This window comes from Cyphomyrmex costatus, unplaced genomic scaffold (genome assembly GCF_001594065.2).
Source record: "Cyphomyrmex costatus isolate MS0001 unplaced genomic scaffold, Ccosl1.0 scaffold5, whole genome shotgun sequence".
Lineage (NCBI taxonomy): Eukaryota > Metazoa > Arthropoda > Insecta > Hymenoptera > Formicidae > Cyphomyrmex > Cyphomyrmex costatus.
In genome coordinates this window covers 561,469-581,479 of record NW_017279267.1, presented here as the reverse complement: position 1 = coordinate 581,479, position 20,011 = coordinate 561,469, and the positions used below count along the sequence as shown (strand labels likewise).

The 20,011-nt window shown below is 32.1% G+C and overlaps 1 protein-coding gene across 1 annotated transcript in view; it reads right to left on the bottom strand.

Moving 5' to 3' along the window:
- Nucleotides 1–11,122: 11,122 nt before the first annotated feature.
- The window catches only part of LOC108778438 (uncharacterized), a 28,207-nt gene continuing 19,318 nt past the window's right edge, over nucleotides 11,123–20,011 (bottom strand). The window contains exons 3-7 of the mRNA XM_018545617.1: nucleotides 16,942–17,123; nucleotides 15,677–15,890; nucleotides 13,208–13,394; nucleotides 12,358–12,479; nucleotides 11,123–11,266 (exon numbers count right to left, since the gene is read on the bottom strand). Of these exons, the coding sequence (XP_018401119.1) occupies nucleotides 11,139–11,266; nucleotides 12,358–12,479; nucleotides 13,208–13,394; nucleotides 15,677–15,890; nucleotides 16,942–17,123 (833 nt within the window). The 3' untranslated portion in view covers nucleotides 11,123–11,138. The remainder of the gene's footprint in view (nucleotides 11,267–12,357; nucleotides 12,480–13,207; nucleotides 13,395–15,676; nucleotides 15,891–16,941; nucleotides 17,124–20,011) is intronic.

Sequence of the window (20,011 nt, the reverse complement as noted above, 5' to 3'; positions counted from 1 at the left end):
ATTTATGTGAAAATCGCAGTAAAACAGTTTCAAATTCTTTCAACAAATTTCTTTTACTTTGAGTGAGATTTAGTGCGTTTTGAATCGCGTTGAATATTCAAGTGATCCTTTTGACGACAATTTATAGGATTCATTAGCAAAAACTGAAAACAGTGTATACTGAAAAAAAAAGGAGAAGAAAACAGAGTCTCTCTGAAGTCGGATTCACGTTGAGACAAATTACGCGCAATTGCAGATGCATCTCCGGTGCTAATTAAGTATCCCAACTACCTCGGTAAATTAAGACGGAATGACTGCAACTTAATGACCGTAATGATTGTAGCGCGAAGGCGGCTGTCGCAAGATATTGTGTACAGCATCTCTTTTATTTACTGTTTATTGTTTATCAGAATAGAGAGTATACGTATATCCGTTGAAGCAGATGAAGCTACGTGTATTTAGGAGCAACGAAATGAAAAGTAATAGCGTGCGATGCACTATGATTAGAATAGGATCATGTACATTTTCCTTTACGCTGCGAGGTAACTTTTATTTCGCGATACAACGGCTCTCATCTCGGTTATCAACATCTCACATCTTTTCTTCATTCGCATGGCGCTTCTTTTTAGAATATAACACCACTTCCGTCACATTTCATGCGCGCGCTTTTGGCTGCTTCTCTTTGCTGCTCGCGGCTCTTCTATTATCCGCAATGACGATCGCTAACGGGACCTTTTGTCTCGACTTTTATATACCGTCACCTTTCTTCAAACTTACACTTTAATAACGCCGCGCAATTTGAAAGTATTACCTTACGGTAAACATTTTCCGTGTGCGAACGAGTCCGTTTGAGACAAATGTCGTCAAAAGATTTTTATGTTGTTTCGCAGCATAATAACGCCATAAAATACTGTACGAAGTGCGGAATAAAGTACTATTGACGTAAGAAAAAGTCTATTGTCTACGTGCGAATGAAACTTTGCGAGGCGACATTCCGGAAGCTGTTACAAGTTTTAATCTCGCAGAATAGTTCTCGTATTTGGAAGAATACTTTCGAAAAATAATTCTTTCGTGGATTTTTTAAAGAATGTCGCCTAACTCAAATATATGAGCAAAAAAGACTAATATTCCGATGATATTGAACAAGTTTCTTTAATTTAAACATTGTTGTACCAGAGTAATAGCCTCTAAAATATATTTAATATATGCTAGCTTGTCAAATAATTATGTAAAATGAAATCATTTTGACTTAATATAATTATGGCTAAAATTTTGAAAATATTTATTTCGTGCACTACTGCTTAGCAGATTGTTTAATGTAATTGGTTTTTGATCTAAAAATGTAGATGATGACAATAGTTATCCTGATTGGAGAGTTTATGAAATTATTACAAGACTTGTGTAAAATGTATAATCTACAATAAAATATGGATATAATATTTACAAAACAGATGCAGAAATTTCAATTTTTTTCTAAAATATTGATAACTGTGTAATTAATTTCGACAAAATGACGATGTGGCGAATCATTTTTGTTAGCGATATATTTATGAAATAAATTTGAGATAAAATGATTCGTAATTGAAAAAAATATTTATCTCTGTATTTTAAAAATATAATTGTGCACAATTATTTATAAATTATAACTTAAAAATATTGTAACATAAAATATTATACATTCAGCATGATTTACAATTTTAGAATGAAACAGCTTTTGTGAGTGATGTATATATTATCTCAACAAAATTACCTTTTTAAAAAAAGGGAAAAAAAGATACTAAGTATGCGTGTTCTCTTCACAAAAACCTGTTATATATATTATTGCAGTATATAAAATCTTTAAATTGCACTAACTGTGAGAGGAATACCTGTATATTTTCTTGCAACATATAACATATACTTTATTTAAAAAAGTAAAAGTACAATAAATTTGGCGCTGCTAGGCCTCAAAATATAATAAGTGTAAGATTTTGTATACTCTCTGTAATAACATAGGTATGTAACAGTTTTTTTGTCTTTTTTTCCTCTTTTTAAAAAGGTAATTTTGTTGAGATATCACACATTTTGTAATGTATTAAATATCTCTTATAAATCTATATATATCATTATATATATGTACATATTACATGTATACATATTTATGTTATTCTTATAATATTCTTTTTAAAGACATATTTTTGAGATAATTTTATAATGAGAATTTTAATATAAAAAAAAGTCGAGGCTATAATAATTTTTTAATTAATCGCAATTAAATTTCGTTAATCGCAGAGCTGATATTTCGCGCGCTCAGGCATGACGATATGACAAGTGGTGAATGTATCACGAGAGCTCCTTTAATATTTTTCAGAAAGATATTTAAAAAAAAAATATTTGTACATTTTTAATTTTTAATTATACACACATATGCATAATTAATATGTATAATTAATAATATCAGAATAGTATACCATAAAATATCAATTCAATAGCAAGATATTACGAATGTATCAGCTGTCAAAATAAATTCGTAACTATGTTTATTTGTCTCGTATGGTAAACATTTGTACTTACATCGATATATTATAAATTATAAAATAAGATATGCTATAGCGAATGCCATCTGACATTTAAGACGTGAATCGGACAACATTTCCGAGGGCGATGATGATGATGACGTATCTGAATGTCAAAATTTGATAGTTCGGACTTTGCATCGCAATATCTTCATTCGTAAGGATGTAGGCCAAAAAAAAATTTTTTTTTATATAATTTAAAGTTTTAAGTAAATTGAGAATACTGAGAATTGATCGATTAATTCAGTCGTTTATTGTGAGATCCGATAATCTCGGGTGCTCGGAATTCACCGACTCGCGTAAAGAACACATTGCGGTCTCGTTTGCGTTCACTTGGTACGAGACACTATAACGTATCTTTTAATAAACCAGTTTTTTTAAAGTGTTTGTTGAGGATTCAAAAATAATCGCAGATAACGTATCCTTATCAATTTGTTTCTTCAGTATCAAGTTCTTGTTATATTCCTAAAAAAGAAATAAATTATAAAATGTTTACACTTTAAATTAGATTTGTTTAATTTTTAACAAATATTATATATTTAAAAATTTTGTTTTAACAAAACTGTGTTGCATTATGGTGAATCAAGCTCAATTATTGGAAAATTATCGTCAGTTCATGATGTTATTGTTGTGAAATGTTTTCATAATTTCTCCATCAGGATAGAAAATATAATAACTTATTTTTATAATTTATACTTTTATTATAGATAAATAATAATAAAAATAATAGTGATACATAAGAATGTTTCAAAACATTTTTCGATTTTCTAAAAATAAAAAAAAACTTAAAAAAAATTAGTTAAAATTGTTCTCTTATTTATTTTGAACAAGGAAAGAATATTAGATATGATAATTAGTTTTTTCAAAATTTAATGTGTATATAGAAAAGCATTAAATTTTGGGTTATTACAGTATCTATGCCAATGTTATCTTACAGTATGCAAATCGGGTCCGATCAGGATTCCGATATCTGCGCGGGTGGCTTTCCGCGGAAAAAAAGAACTCGTCGGTTACGGACGCGTTTTGTTCGCGCACGTGTGCGCTTCTGCGAATAAACTTAATTCGCGTCACGAACCGCTACGGAACCGCATGGTTGCCGCGTAGAAATGGTCGGAGTGTCGGGAAATAGTTTCGAACTTTACCGAATAAGGTCGTCTGATAAACGATGTGGACGTATCTTGTTCGTGGACGTTAGTCGATCAGACCATCGGAATAAAAGCAATTAAAATGGCTAAAGCGAGAACGGCCGAACGATAGATAGCAGTATGGCCCAGACAGTAATATATAGATCTTACCCGGAGGAGCAGCACATCGCCGATCGTGATAATATCTCGGCTAATTGCTGGTTATCCGCACATCGCCAGCTGCTCATCCCTCTTCACAAAAGCTTCCGTCTTTTGCTTTATCTCAAATCTAGATTACTTTATTGTCACTATTGATTTTGTCATGTTGTCGCGTGTCAACCGCGAATTTAATCTAGATTACGCTACGTTAATCGACCAATTATCTCGCCAAATTGAGACTTATCTGGAAAAGACAGAGCTTATTTATCGTCAAGAATATCTTGAGAGTTCATATACTTCTGAGCAAACAAGAAAACATTATTTGTCATCATCTTGACGTTAAATGACGTTAAAGATGTCACTTTGATGTCAAAATTATGACAAATAACGTCAGCTTGTTTGTTGGGATTCGGAAAAAAATATGCATTTGATAGATGCATTATTCTTTCTATCAGATTGAGTACTATATTTGAGAACTTGAGAATATGCGACGTTTTGTCAACATTTCGTCACGAACATAATACGTATCGGTATACATATAGGCACGCGTATAATATGCGTAGATATGGAAATTGGAAAATTTGAATATTGTAATTCGTTACACAATTCAGTCATGTCACTATACTACGTTATCTCAGTACATATCTAAGTTTCATAATGTACAGTAAAAGCGTCAGTGTTTTGGGTCGATTCCAGACTACAGCGAGTTATTAGTTATCAGTTTAAAAGGCATGCTTTCGAGAGCGTAACATTGATTCACTCGATAACATACAATAATATTATGCTAGAAATTGGTAAATACTGAATATAAATCGCATTATGCATATCGCGCACATCGTTGATTCGTATGAATGTTGGTATGATTGCAAATTGCTTCTAAGAAAACCGATCTATTATTGTACAAGGACTCGTACACTGATATTTTCCTGATATGTAAATATCAGGATGCAAAGAGAGCGGACCAATCAATGTAAATTTCAGTCGTTTGCGGCTAGACAAACGCTAACGATCCAGCAGCACTCGAAGACTTTGCATCGATCGCTACGCCTTGAGAACGGCCGTCTTAAGAGCGGACTTCGCGAGCTCTATTAGAATATTCCGGAGATAAGACCCTCAATGACTGTCATTAACTCCCCGGGGCAGGAAGTCGGACGCAGGAAGTTGCTACCGCAACTCGGCCGATCGCGTCGATATCAAATCGACCGTCGGCGAAAATCACGAGTTTAACTTCGGCGGAGAGAAACGTCAAAGGAAACGCGGAGGCCGTTCACGCGCGAAAATACCCGGCTGCCAAGGAAGAGTGCAAGAATGTTGGGAACTCCGCATTTGAAACTCAAAGACGGAACTAAAGTATTTGAGAATTAAGGATCGCAATCGCCACGGGGTCTTGGCACGGGAAACGGAAAGCCTGGCACTACGAGCTTGGCCTTTCGGTTACACGAGAGGGTTTTTAGCGGACACGTGCGAGATAGTGCGATCCTAACAGCGCGAGCAAAGGGGGAAGTCTTTGAACTTGCGTCCTGGCAGCAGCGATAAATCAAACGTTTTCTTATTCCTATCCCGGGGCGATGTGCCATACACAAGAGGCCTTTTTGTATGCAAAACCAGGTCGTCCCGTCCCCTTGCGGTCGAGTCACTACGTCCTACTTTTTGAGTATTTCCTGTGATTCTTTGCAACGCCAACACTAATGTGGAATTACAGCTATAACTGAATAAACCTATGTATAGAATTGACAGTAATTAATGAGAAAACTAACAGGAATACCTTGCTTCCTTACTTCAAAAGTAACACAACTCAAGAAATATGATTTCACTCGTAGAGTTATCATTATGAATGAGTCAACATTATCCTAACAATTATCAAAATTGAACTATTTAAGTTCATAAAAAAATTATCAGAATCAAATTATAATTAAAAAAGGATAGTTTGAAAGGAATCGTTAAAATTGTCGCTATTCAAAAAGGGTTTGTTTAAGGGATATGAAACAAAAATCATAAAAATAACACGTTAAAAATATATTCTTTTGACCGATATTATTTGATTAATCGATAATTTTCTATCAAGTGAAAAAAATAGTTTTTTTCCCTTTCCTGGATATCATAATTTTTTCAGTTATATTACTTTTAGAAGTAAGAGAACGACCTAGATGTTATAATCTTGAAAATACAAAATGAGGTGAACAGAATTCAAACGTAAAAATCTCTTTTATATATCAACGTGCAAAAGAGGATAGAGCATCGTGCTAAATTTAAATGCATTGACATTTGGGTCGCCCATTGTGTAATTGTATATTATTTACATTATGGTTACCATATACGCACGCGAGATGTAACAAGAAAAAACAAGGGATTTTACTGCAGCAGAAACGATTTATACACAGAAATAATTATATGCGGGCGAGAAAGCGTGGCTATTTACGATTGTATCGTATATACACACTCTCCATGTGAGGTTGTCCATTTTGCGCACTAAATCGCATTTCATTGCGCTGCAATACAGCAAACGATACGGTCATTCCCTCGTGTCCGGCACAGCGATATTGATAATATAATAATTGTGATTGCTATACATTATGAATGGGCTTGTGCCGCGTAAAATATCACACCTAGTGATCGAGATTACTGTAAATTTAGTTTTGAATAAATAATGAATTTTGCAAAAATATATGGTACAAGCAATGATTGCAGATCGTCCTAATTTTATTTGGTTAAACAATAAAAACATTGATAATAATTGCTAATATTGATAAAAAAATATACAATGTTATACATATGCAAGCATTATTAACTCACCTCGATAAGCAAATTGTAGAAACATTGCACAATGACATAATAAATGATATAAAAACAATGACATAATAAATTGACGAAAATTTCGTAACAATTGTGTTAAAATGATTCGTTATAACGCAGAAATTTCTTCAAAACAAAATTTTTTGATAATATTTGTCAAAAATTATATAAGGTCAATTTGAAATATAAATATTTCATAGTTATTTCAAAAAACGTTTGTTTTTTTACACTTAAAATTCTATTATGCTGAATGTATTATTATGCTTGATCCCTATATTTTATATTTTTTAAATACTTTAATATATTGCAATATATTTTTAAATCATAATTTATAAATAATTGTGCATTTTTACGAATATATAATATAGATAATTTGATTTCTCAGGTTCTTTTATTTACAAAATTACCTATATGATATTTTTAAATATTTTAAATATATTACAAATGAAATATTTTTCTCAATTATTGAACAAATTCTTTCCAAAAATTTAATTGTGTAAATACGGCTCTAATTGTAAGATAATTCATTATATCGTTATTATTGTTTTATCAAAGTACTATTTTGATATGAATTGCATAACAATTATCAGTTTCATTTTATAAGAGATTAAGATTTCTATCTTTATTTTTTTTATAAATATACCCATATAATTGCAGATCACAAATTTTATTTAAAATGTCACATCATTTTATAATAAATATATTCCTTATCCAGATACAAAATTGTTATTGCATTAATATTATATTGTTATTAATGTGATTTTTGTGTATAAAATAATATTGTTCATGTTTCGCATAATTTATATCAAAAACGATTTTTTGAGGGAATTTTTCTCATTTCAATGCAAGAAATGTGAATAAACAATGTTAAAAAGAATGCTATGGAGGTCGGATACTCCGAGTTTCGGTCCCATGAGTTTACGTTAATGCAAAGAAGACTGACGCTGAAAGACGACGATTAAAACTGTCTACCGGTATTGAAATTTATTCTAACCGGTTCCATTAATCCCAAGGCATTGAAGAATAATTTAGAGAAAATAGAACAGTTTACAAGCGACAATACAACGTAGTCCCTTGGCAGACACAGACGTTGCTTTGACAAGTAATTTACAAAGGGAAGAGAATATCGGATAGAGCGAATTCGCTAGAGAAATATTTGCGTGGGAAGATAACTTTTCGTGGTCGCGCTATAATATTATATAAACATACGATAATATAGAAATAAATATATTTCAAATATGAAACAGTGTTATACAAAAGTATTAATAAGTAAAAATTTTAGGAATTGTTATAATAATTTAATTTTTTAAATTTATATTTTATAAAACGTTGAATGAAGATCAATAATAGTTTCTGCAATGTCTAATCGTTGTACTTCAATTATCCACGTGGAAGCCAGGGGGAAAGAAACGTGGGATTTTTCTCGGTGTAATAGATTTGTCGTTGCCGTTCCAACCATTATTCTTTGCCTGTTGAAAGCAGTGAGAAGAGAAATTTTAGGTATTTCAACATTGGTTTTATCTTCAGCTAAAAGAACTGTTTCCGTCTTACCGATTGGATTGTTCGTCGATCCGATATTGACCAGAGGAATTTAATTATACGATGCGCATTTCGGATGCAGACGAGACGGGCTGAAAGTTTTATGCCAATGTACGTATCTGGTCTAATCCCTATCATTGCTTATCCTGCCTTTCTACTTTACCGCATCCGTTCGTTACAATTGGCAACCAGAAAACGCTGCCATCGTTCTGCAATTCGATAACTCACTATCAGTAGTCAAAAATTGTGAGAAGTAGTTTGCGCATTTTATGTTCATTTCTTGTAGATTAACTTTTTCTGTTTAAACTTTATACTTTTCATTTTTTTCTAGTTCTATGAATTAGAACAAGTCTGTCCAAGATTTATAATTGTGAACATTGACTTAATGGTCGATATTTATACCTATTGGCTTCTTTTTTCTTAATAATGATAGAGAAGAAAAGAAGGCAATATAGGGATGAACACAGATATACTCGCATCAAGTCAATGTTCAGAATTACGAATCTTGGAAGGCACTGAATTAAAATATCTATTTTTTTCTAATTTTACGAATTTTTATACAATAGATGTTAGATATCTTCGCGGAAGATATCTAATCCTAATTATCCTCTAAATCCTACAATTGTGTAAGAAAGACCATAGTTTCTTTAAAATAATCTAGGCATATATTATAGAACATTCGAAATGAATTCTGATTATTGGAATCCGTTCCTAATATTGTAATTTCATAATTATGTGTCCTGAAAGCTAATTGCAAAATGTATGCTATTATTTATTGTACAATCATAATTTACTTATTTATGTTTATTGAAACAAAATCTTCTATTCGTCAGAAGAAGCGTATAAAATGTAAAAATCTGCAGTCGATCTATTACTAGTCTCAACCCGTTTTTTAAAGATAAGAAAACCTCAACGTAGGTGCGCGATCTGAATTCTGAAGCTGTGTGTGACCGCTAGAAATATTCATAAGCCACAAAAAAGTCGACTACAGCGATCGATTGAAGACTCGCGATTTATACGTCGTTATAAAAGTTTGTATCTCACCTCGTCGTCGCGATAAATTCTTCGATAACTTTGACGAAGCCGGCTTATAGGTGTCGCAGCGCGTCGCATACACCAACACTACCTGCCCAACCACAAGCTATAGTTCAAGTTTTCTGCTGCGCCCATCATATTTTATAAACATTCTTTTAAGTGGATCTGAAAGGCACCATTAAGGCTGAAAGGCTAAAAACACGACCTCAGAGAGATGCGGGAAAGTAACATCGCATCTTAGATCGATACGTTTCTGTTCAAAGAGTAGTGAAATTTTACAGAAGATTGAAAAAGGTAAAGCTTGTGTCTTTCCGGGCTAATTATCAAGAAACTTCACTCAAGTGTCAGTTGATTAAAATGACAATTAAAAACATATGGTATATAAAACTTACTGGACTGAGAGAGACAAACTTTTGGTATTCGTAATTATAATTATGTTACTGTAATTAACATTACGACTACTATAGTGTTAGTAATAATAACTACATGTAATTGTATCAACGTATATATAGTATATATATAATTCGCAATCTCTCTCTAAAATGATTATTATAATAATTATAGTAGTATATGTAATTATAGTTACAAATATATCAAAGTTTTTCTCTAAGTGCGCAACCATAATTAACGCTTGCGGTTCAACCTTGCGTATTTAAATCGTCTGTGTTAATGGACCAAGAAAATCACTATTTGGCAACACTGCAAATTTCGCGAGAGTTTGTGGTCGCGGCAAACCTTTAAGCTTCTGTACAAGACACCTGTTCAGAGTATATGCCTAACTATAAAGAACTTCCATAACTTACTTGTTTGAGATTTTGTAGCGGAAGAAGCACTACAGATAACGGACACTAAGAAATATGGTATACCAAGAATGTTACGATGTACCCATAGTGAAGCATCGCAAGAGGCAAGCGCATCTAATTTCAACGTAGTCAACTCTCACAGACAGTGCATTCTATGCTACATATAACTCGATAGACAGATTTTATGGCGTATTTTCCTATTAATAATATAGATGATGATGGATATCGTTGAAACTTTTAACGTGGTATTAACTTTTAACAAGCCACTCGTTTCTGAAAGTTCATCTTGATGCAACAAAGCTTTTATTCTATCATCATCCTTCAATATAACGTACGATCTCTATAGGATGCAAAATATTTCAAACAGTAATAATTCATTTATATTAATAGTATTAAAGTAGAAAAATTAATCTTAATTGTTATTTACATACTGTTCATTTTTTATAGATTTAACGAAGATAATGAAGCCAAATTAATGAAACTTTTAGAATGTAATTTTGCTCAATAAGATATTACATAATACATGTATATTTATATTTTTATAGTAGTTAATAGTAGCAATCGTATTTTACTAAAATTGATAAGCTAGATAGTTTATAAAAATAAAATATGATATCGTTGTTTTCTACTGCTGGCATAAAAACGATCATCGGTTTGCAAAGTAAGCTTTTATAAGCTTTATTTACATCGGTCGGTAAAGCTTTGCTTTTACTGATCTTCTGTGGATACATTTTTCCTATGATATTTAAAAGGTTATTCAATCAAAAACTGCCGAAGACATACGTATATAAATTAATACGTACAATTAACGAGTTCTTATGTTTAAAATGTAAAGTTTTTAAAAGGAAAATATGAAAAGTTTTCAAAAGGAACAACCTGAATTAAATTTTTTAAAAGAGAAAATAATAGGACTCTGACATGTAGAAATACAATATTTATTTTAATATCAATATCTATTTTTTATATATTTATAGTCTTATAATACTGACATAGATTTATTCAACGGGTTTGCATTTACAACAATACTGATGCATATAATTCATCAAAAGTATGTACGTATTTTTTTGCTTGAGATCAAAATACACAATTTATACAGAAGTGTCGAAATATATGTAACTTGTTGTAAATTGATGTAATATTGGCAATGAGTTTCATAGAGAATAACTTTGCCATGTATAAAGAAATAAACTGGCAAACACAACGCACAACTCAGTAAAAGCTGTGTAACAATTGGTACGTGCTGCATTCCATTGATCGTGAACAGCAGCTTGTTTTTCACCTGCAATTGGAGAGACATTAACGACATCAGAGTTAAATGTATGATATTATATCTAAAAAATATTTTACACCATTTGGATCCGGCGTTAAACTGTAGGTCTGATATGAGTGGATATATGTAATACATATGTTTGGATTTCGCAGGCTGGGGATTGGACTAACAACCTAATACCGGAAAAAATCCATTGTTATGAAAATTTCATGAGAGATAAGTCCTGACCCGTATTAGGATGTTCCATCATCGAAAAAGAACAAATACTTTGTTCAAACATTTTTAAGATTAATATTATTATATTAATATTAAAAAATATAATAATATAATAATCATCTGTAATATTAAATAATAATGTTAAAGATTATATTTAACACACACACACACACACACACAACACACACACATTCTAATTTCTTTTTTTTATGTGTAAATAGCGAAGTGTTTGTATAAAAAGAAATGAGTGCTAAAAATGTAGCTAAATACAGATTTAAAAATTTTGTTGGACCATCAAAAAAATTATATATAAAACTTAAACATGAGCGAAAAGTTCCAACATTCTATCAACTAGTTTAAGGGTCTTACATAATTATTTTTGTTAGTTTAACAAAATTATATATATATTTTTTTCAGATTTATATCTATTATAGCTAAATTTTTAGAATTTAGATTTAATAAAACCATTCTTTCCGTGTAGACATTTAACATATTTTAGAAAATATAAATATAAGAACATAGACAGAGAGAGAGAGAGAGAAGTACGATTTCAAACTCGATACATTTCTGGACAAAATAAGATTTGAATCCAATTTTCAAAGTTCATGTTTGGTTTTTTTTGTTTTGTGATACCCATTAGTATCTTCTAACACAATGAGATCATAGTTACGAAACCTGAACCTTGAAATTGAATCTTATTTTGTTCAGAATTATGTCGTTTTTGAAATTATACCACCTCATCCTACATTAAGTTTTTTTTTTAGAAAATGTATATTTAAGTTAAAGTAGACATTTTATGTTTCTTTTAACAAGAATGTTAGAGAAAACAACGCTATTTGTATTTGTTAATTTTGCTCGTTTTGACTTTCTATTATTTAATTTACCATTTAGGACGTGAATATGCACCGCGGTCGTGCTGAATTGGCTTACTGAGCACGTATATTCCCCGCTGTCAGTCTTTTTCGCTCGTTCGATGTAGAGCCTCGTCACCAGATCCTCGTTCGACCTGAAATATCGGTTGTTATATTACTCGATGTATAGCACACGCGCGACGATATCTATAGTAGCTAGCTTTTGTCTGTTGAATTTTAACGACAAAAATTTAAAAAATATATTGAGAATATGTAATCTCTTTGTGGGCGGTATCAGCTACATTATACAGCTATGCGTATGTATATTTATGTGCGTCTGAAACATGGAGATGTATAAATATTCTATGAGAGATCTCTAGCGGAACCGACTTACATGCGGACATTGAATAAAGAATTGCATGATAATCCAAACGCCACGTTACCATATATGCAGTAAAGCGGGCACAAATAGCCTTTGAATACTAATTCAACCGAACTTGAGTTCCGCGTCTGTTGACCGTGTTGCAAGAACGATAAAATTCACAGGTAGATTGCTCCAGTTCTGTCTAACCGAAAGAGAGATAAATTTTCAATACGTGTCGTAGCAAATCTCGAGGTAGATCAATCGCGGAGCGGTCGCGTCGCACAAAGCGTACTATCGCTCGTCAACGCGTACGCCCTCCGGGTTTAGAAGGTAATGCCGTCGGCGTTACATGAGGATGAGAGCTATCTACGTGTATTTGCGAGTAGACAATGTCGATCTGTACGTGCCCGTGCACCTACACGTACGTGCGCGCGCCTGCAATTCAGACGAACGCGGTCGTACATTCGTCTCCGGGCGAGCTCCTCTTCGATCCATCGCTACTTCACGATATATGCTCACCCATTAATGTGATAAACGTTGACGTGATCCGGCAACATCTCGCTATTTTTTCGCCACACGGGATACGGCACTCTCGAGTCGGGGCAGGACGGCCGGACGACGCACGCTAGCTCGATTCCGCTTCCGGTCTTGTAGTATCGGTCCCGTAACTCATGCCTGGCTTCGTCGATGATTCTAATATCCGGCGCTATAAGGGCAAAGACATACTACTGAATAATACCTGTGACTGATGATGAATCTTTCTATATACTGACGAAAAAATTTACTAAATTTTAATACATATTTTTTTCAACACTAATTGAACATTTATTTACAGTAAATTATTTTTTCAATAAAAAACGGGATGGTTAAATTAAATCAAAATTAATGGCCTTTGTATAAAATAAAGTTTATATTTAACAAATATTTATTAATGCATTTTTTTAGTGCATATTTCGCTTTTTACCATATTTTCCGCTTTTTGATTACGTGTGTGCGGATATATGGAAAATACATATGTAATTCAATAGCGAAAATTATAAAATTTTGGTTATACATATTCACATTTGACAATATTGGGTATTGTTCTGAAAATTTTGATAAGAACATTCCTTTCATGTTTACGTTTTATTTTTTGTTTTTTATATATATATATATATATGTATAATTTCATAATTAATATTTATATTTCGTAATTGAACTCCAGCATGTAAAAGAAGGTATCGCTAGGAGGTACCGAGAGTAACACTGCCAGAATATCGCCACATGCAAACTCGTTTGTCGAGATGCGCGGGAAGAGAGATAAAATAAAGTTGCATCGTTGCCATTGCAAAGAGTCGCACTACGTGATACAACTGCTGCTGGCTTGTTTCCAGGCAGAATGGCGCAAGATATTCTCACGGTAATTGAATCTTTACGAGGGCGGAATTTAAATTCGCGACTGTGTTTCCGTTTAGGTGCACCGCGACAGCCGGCAATTCGCGATGTATACGTAGGATTTCGCGTCCCGAAATGGAAAACAATACATGCTACCGATGTCACCGTATTATACCAATTCTTCGTAATATATCACTCAAAAATATCCGGAGGGCATGTTGATTTCAAATCAAAATTATACGTAAAAAGTGTCAAGACCTATCATTCCAGCGGACTGATAGAAATTCATAATTTATTCCTTATGCTTTTTATTATTCTTCCCTCCTCTCTCTTTCTCTCTCTTTTTAAAATATAGGCAGAAATTAAAAACACACGTGATATATCAATTATTATTAATAAACAAGTAAAATATAAGACAAACAGAAAGAGGGAGAGAGAGAGAATTCCTAAATTAATTAATTTATCAAATACAATTGAGAAAATTTATGTATAATTTAGACATGTCTGAAAAAGCAATTCCTACTCTCTCACTATAGTAATTAAAAATTCATTATTTAATTTTCCTGCTTCATTTATACCGAGATTCTAATTTTTCGTCACGTTTTGCCGAGTAATATCCGCCGTATCGTACTGTATTTCTGATGTTTATACCCGCAGGTTAATGCATACCGCATTGCTCGTATAACTGTTTATATTTGTTACGCTGATGTGCCACTAGAATATTTTGCAAGCCGAAACATATATGTATGGTAAACAATTTCGAGCGTTTTCGTTTTTTCGACATGAATTGTGATTGATGTAAAAATGGATAATCGATCGATAAGCGGAATCGTTTTTAAAATAAAGATGACTAGCTGTAATAATAATAACAATAATATAGCTAAGAGAACACAATAGATTCATTGTATTGGGTTGAAACAACAGTTTGTAGCGCTAAAAACTTTAAAATTTTAACAATTGTAACTTCGTTAAAAATAAATGAAATTTAATTAAAAAAAAAAAAGAAATTTAAAACCTAAAATTTCTACTTTTGAAACGTCACTATATCTTTTGTAAGTTTAGTAATTTTTTCATATATGTATATTATAGAAAATTACAGCTGGACAAAATAGGAAATCCTCTTTGCGTTTTGTAGGCAAATATACATGCTCAAAAAGAACTTATGAAAATGATTTTGACTTTCTGCTGTGAAAGCTTAAAGTTTTTCCTAAAAAATTATTTTTTAAATGCTTCTGCATTTAATTAAAAATGCTATACCATATTTAGCCAATCTTTTCTATCAGTATATAATGGTAAACGTTTTTTTTTAAAGACATACAAATGAAGTAATGTGCTACGAATTTTTGTTGCAACTCAATACGTATAAAGAAAATATATAATCAATAAAAGGTTTTGCGACATTAGTAAAATATTAGGTGTAGTAAAAGTAATAGATTTCTTTTTACTACACCTAATATATCTTCTCTCATATTCAAGGAATTTAAAAGCAACGCCTGCGCTGTTATTGCGTTTTTCTTATCACAACACATGCTTGTGTATCAGATAAACCATTTCTATGTATATCTACTGCTTGCCCGCGATTTCTTTTATTTTCTTGTAAAAACATGACATTACCAAGAATGGTGACGTTCGTGACCAGCATTCTCGGTGGATGCGTATTCACTTGGCAAACGTATACTCCATGATCTTCTCTCCGCACACCGGAAATGGCCAATCTCCAATTGTTTGGATACTGAAAGCTCACGCTGTATCTTGAGTCCGATATATGTGTAGTGTTCCCAAGAGTTAAGAGGGATGCCCAATCGGTGTTCTGTCGTAACCACATTACCTGAAATCCGTGAAAATGTTTATCCACCGTGTCAAGATTAGATTCGTACAACGCAAGATGCAGCAAGTAGTTACGCTACGCGTATGGTCAGACAAGACCTTTAAAGGTTACCATTTCCAATCAGCTTAATTATTTCGTTTAAACTTACCAGTAGCATCTGTTGTTAGACAGAGTTAATCAATCATCGCTGATACTGTTATAAATCGATCAAGATTATCGAAGATAGTAAAATTTGAACAGTAAAGATATAAGTAATACATTAAAGTGGTAAAAGAATTAGTTTTAGTGTTATTCTGTTGAGTGTTATTTCAACTGATTATTCTAGATTATTTCTATAGTAGAACAATCAAAAAATTGTGTGTAATTATACACGAAAAGAGCGGTTTTGTTGTAATATTTAAAAATTTAATTACATACAAATTTGAAAATAATTTTTTTTGGATTATTAAAATAGTAGTAGGACGCTCAAGCTGAAAATGTCAAAACTTTTTTCAGTTTATGATGCTTGAGTTTCTTACACAATTATTTTAATAGTACAACATTTTTTTTAATGTCTGCTTAAAGAACAATATTAAAAAAGGACATTTTTGCCCAATAATGGAAACATAAAAAATAGTGAATTTTATAGATTTTTCGATCTACTGAATATGATGGTACTATTAGTTTTCATTGAAAATGTGCTGAACATTTGTCATTTTTCAGATTGAAGTTCTCATTTTCATTGAAAACATGGGAAACGTCGTCATTTTTCAAATTAAAGTCCTATTTTTCAGTGAAAATGAGGACTTTAACTTGAAGAACGACGATGTTCTTCATATTTTCAATGAAAACTAATAGGACCATCGTGTTCAGCAGATCGAAATCTATAAGATTTACTATATGTTTTTTACGTTCCATTAGTGAGCAAAAAATGCTTTTTTAAAAATATTATGTTCTTTTTAAATACTTTAGCAAAATCGTACTTTCCATGCAGAAAATACTTAAATATTATTATTCTAATCACTCACAACTAGCATCGACTCGTTTATTGATAATTTAACATGATACGCACCTTCTTCCCAGAAAGCATAGCGACGCGACAATCGAGATAGGCTGTTGCGCCTAAGTGCAACGCCACGTTTTGGGAGCCATTAATACCCTGACCATCTGCATTTTCAAAATATGGATCCCAATCCGTAACACGGTGATGCCTTAAATACGGAATTCGCAAAGGAGGCAGATTGATTGTTATTTCTGAAACATATCGTCAAATAAATCACTATAAAGTTATTCTCTTGCTTTTAATTAAAATATTTTTTCTAGTTTCAATGACGTAATAACAATTAGTATTTTTATATTTGCATTTCAACTTTTTTTATACAATATTAGCGTTTTAACGTATTCTAACGTAACGATTAGCTTTTAAGTTTTAAGACTTTTAAGGCAAGATGTGCATTGTTAGCAATGTAAGAAACGTGGGTAAAAATTCGAATTGTATTCTCCAAAAGACAATTTCGGTTAGATTTCCACGTAAGCTACCAGCATTCGGTTTGAATCGTGTAGCTATAATGGGATTGTCGTGAAAACGCGAAATTCGTGTTGAAAGCACGAAAAACACGAGTATGTCATGTAAGTTGGAATAAATTGTATATTCACTTTGCTCATCATTTTATGTCTGCACTTCTATTCGCTCAAAATAAAAAACGTTATATATCAAAGTGCTTTTAGATTTGAGTATATAACCAAATATCAAAATTTGAGTATGTTACATCCGGTTATACTTTTATGTCACAACAAGTTTAAAACTTATACAAAATTTGTTTGGCAATAAAAACGCTTTTTCCTCTTTTACCTTATAGGTTTTTCTGAGTAACATAGACAAACAATATGTAATTATCATTACAGAAAATTTCATTTCTTATTATAAAAATTTAGAAACTAAACAAGTGCGAAAGAATAAAGAGGCGATAAAATTGCAGTCGCATAACCTTTTGACCCTTTATTTCGCACACTTTGTAACCGCGTGAAGGTTTCGCTTGAGCTTACGAAGCACTCAGAAATTTTACGGATACTTGAAACACAAAAGGTACAATTATGCTGTAATGGTGAGCAGGTGGCTTTGCCGCAACGAACGATACAGTGTTGGGAAGTTGTGGGGAGAAGGTACTCACTATACTTTATTCTGACATCATTTCTTTATTGCACTTTACGTATTGTTCTACAGCTAGTATAACTTTGAATTTTTGCATTTTTTAAAGTGACACGAAATAACAATTATTCAAATATTATAAAAGATAGTTTTAGAATATATGGAAAATACAAAAATTTAATTGTATAAAATAATTGATAAAGATAATACTTTATTAATTCTTTAAATTGCGACAACACATATAAATTAACATTAATTATGAAACTTGTGATATTTCCAAAAACTTCCATGAAGGAAAATTTGTAAAATTCTATTAAAAATGATAGAACAGTCATAACTCTTCAATCTCTCGGGTAATCCTGAAAAAGACATGTGCGAGAGGAATCTTTTGGATCCGTGAACGACCGATATGTTTCTTGGTGAGCGTGTAACAGTGCTTTCTTACGATCCGGAAGTCCACCGAGGTCAATCCCTGATTTTCTTCGTAGCTGTCGAAAGATCGGATATCCAATACTGCGAGGTTGCGTACAGAGATTGTACGGTTGTACAATTTTACACAGCCGCGATAGTTTCTCCTTTGTTCTCTTTTAGACACAAAAGCAGATTGTCCACCGTCATATACACACCTCTTTGCAAGATTGCGGAAATTGAAAACCTATTCCTTCTTACTTCGTACAATTTCAGAATAATCTTTACAGCAGTTGAGAAAGGATGAAACATAAAAGTTCAAAGGAAATGCGAAATGGTAATACATCGTCAAGAGATGATGACAACATCGTGAGCTAAAGATCTTGGAAAAAAGACGAAGGATAAGTAAGACAGAATTTCTGGTAGACTGCACGACAAAAGACCTTTTGAATTAATCTAGGCCAACCAAACAATCAGATCCATTTATGTGCTCCATTTCTCCTTAATTTACATTTATTCTACATAATTATTTCCTATTTTCTGTTTGTCTATCTCGAGAATTGAATTAGGCTTTCTATTAACTGATATGATGTGTGTTTATATAAGAAAAATAATATCTTTAAAATATCTACAGAAAATCATTATATATGATGTATATGTACGTACATATATTATTATACAATATATTGTATATTTTACTTATATGATGTTGCCAAAAAGTGCGATTGTGATAAATAATTTTTTACCGCTATGCATCTTTAGAGTTGGAATTTCATGACTGATCTGATTTATTCCGGTCGACGAAGAAAATTAACCATCCGTTATTGATTCGATTATGTGGAAGGGTTAACGCTCGGGGTTAACGAGAGAGAGGACTAAATGTCTGCGACACAATGACTGTCTTTGTCTCTTTCAGATTTCATACATCACATCCCAATCAAACGAAAGAGTTAAAGGATCGACGCTTAAAGAATGTCGATTCATTCCGAAATATTGCAGATTATTCGTCTTCATTTATTGAAATAAACTTTGAATACAAGGACTCTTAATATAAAATTGACAGTTGTGTAATATAAGGGACTAATAAGAGTCAAAATAATAATTTGTCTAACTTCGAATAAAGAGGTGAGCTACATTTTAATTATAAATTCTACTTTAATATGTCGACAAATTTAAAATATATAACGCGCGCATTACATATTTCGGCTGTATGATTCAGCCCTCATCGGATGCTCTAATAATCTTACAAAATCTAAAACAATTATATTAAAATTATATTAAAATTATATTACAAAAAGCAATATCGTATAAATTTACTTGGTTGCGATGGACATTTTGGACCAGATAAAATCTTGTGGATGGACAACCGAATGATATTGTGTTTTATCATGTTCTGATGAGAGAAAAAAAAAATGAAACATTCCATAAAACACGTCTGGCTATTATGAAACTCACCAAATTGTCCATAACAAATAGTTCGTCAATGGTTCATCTTCTTCGTTTATTAATTCTTGGGACGCGCCGGACGCCGCAATTTGTCGCGAATCACATGAACATCAACAACATCGTATTTAATTAAATCAAT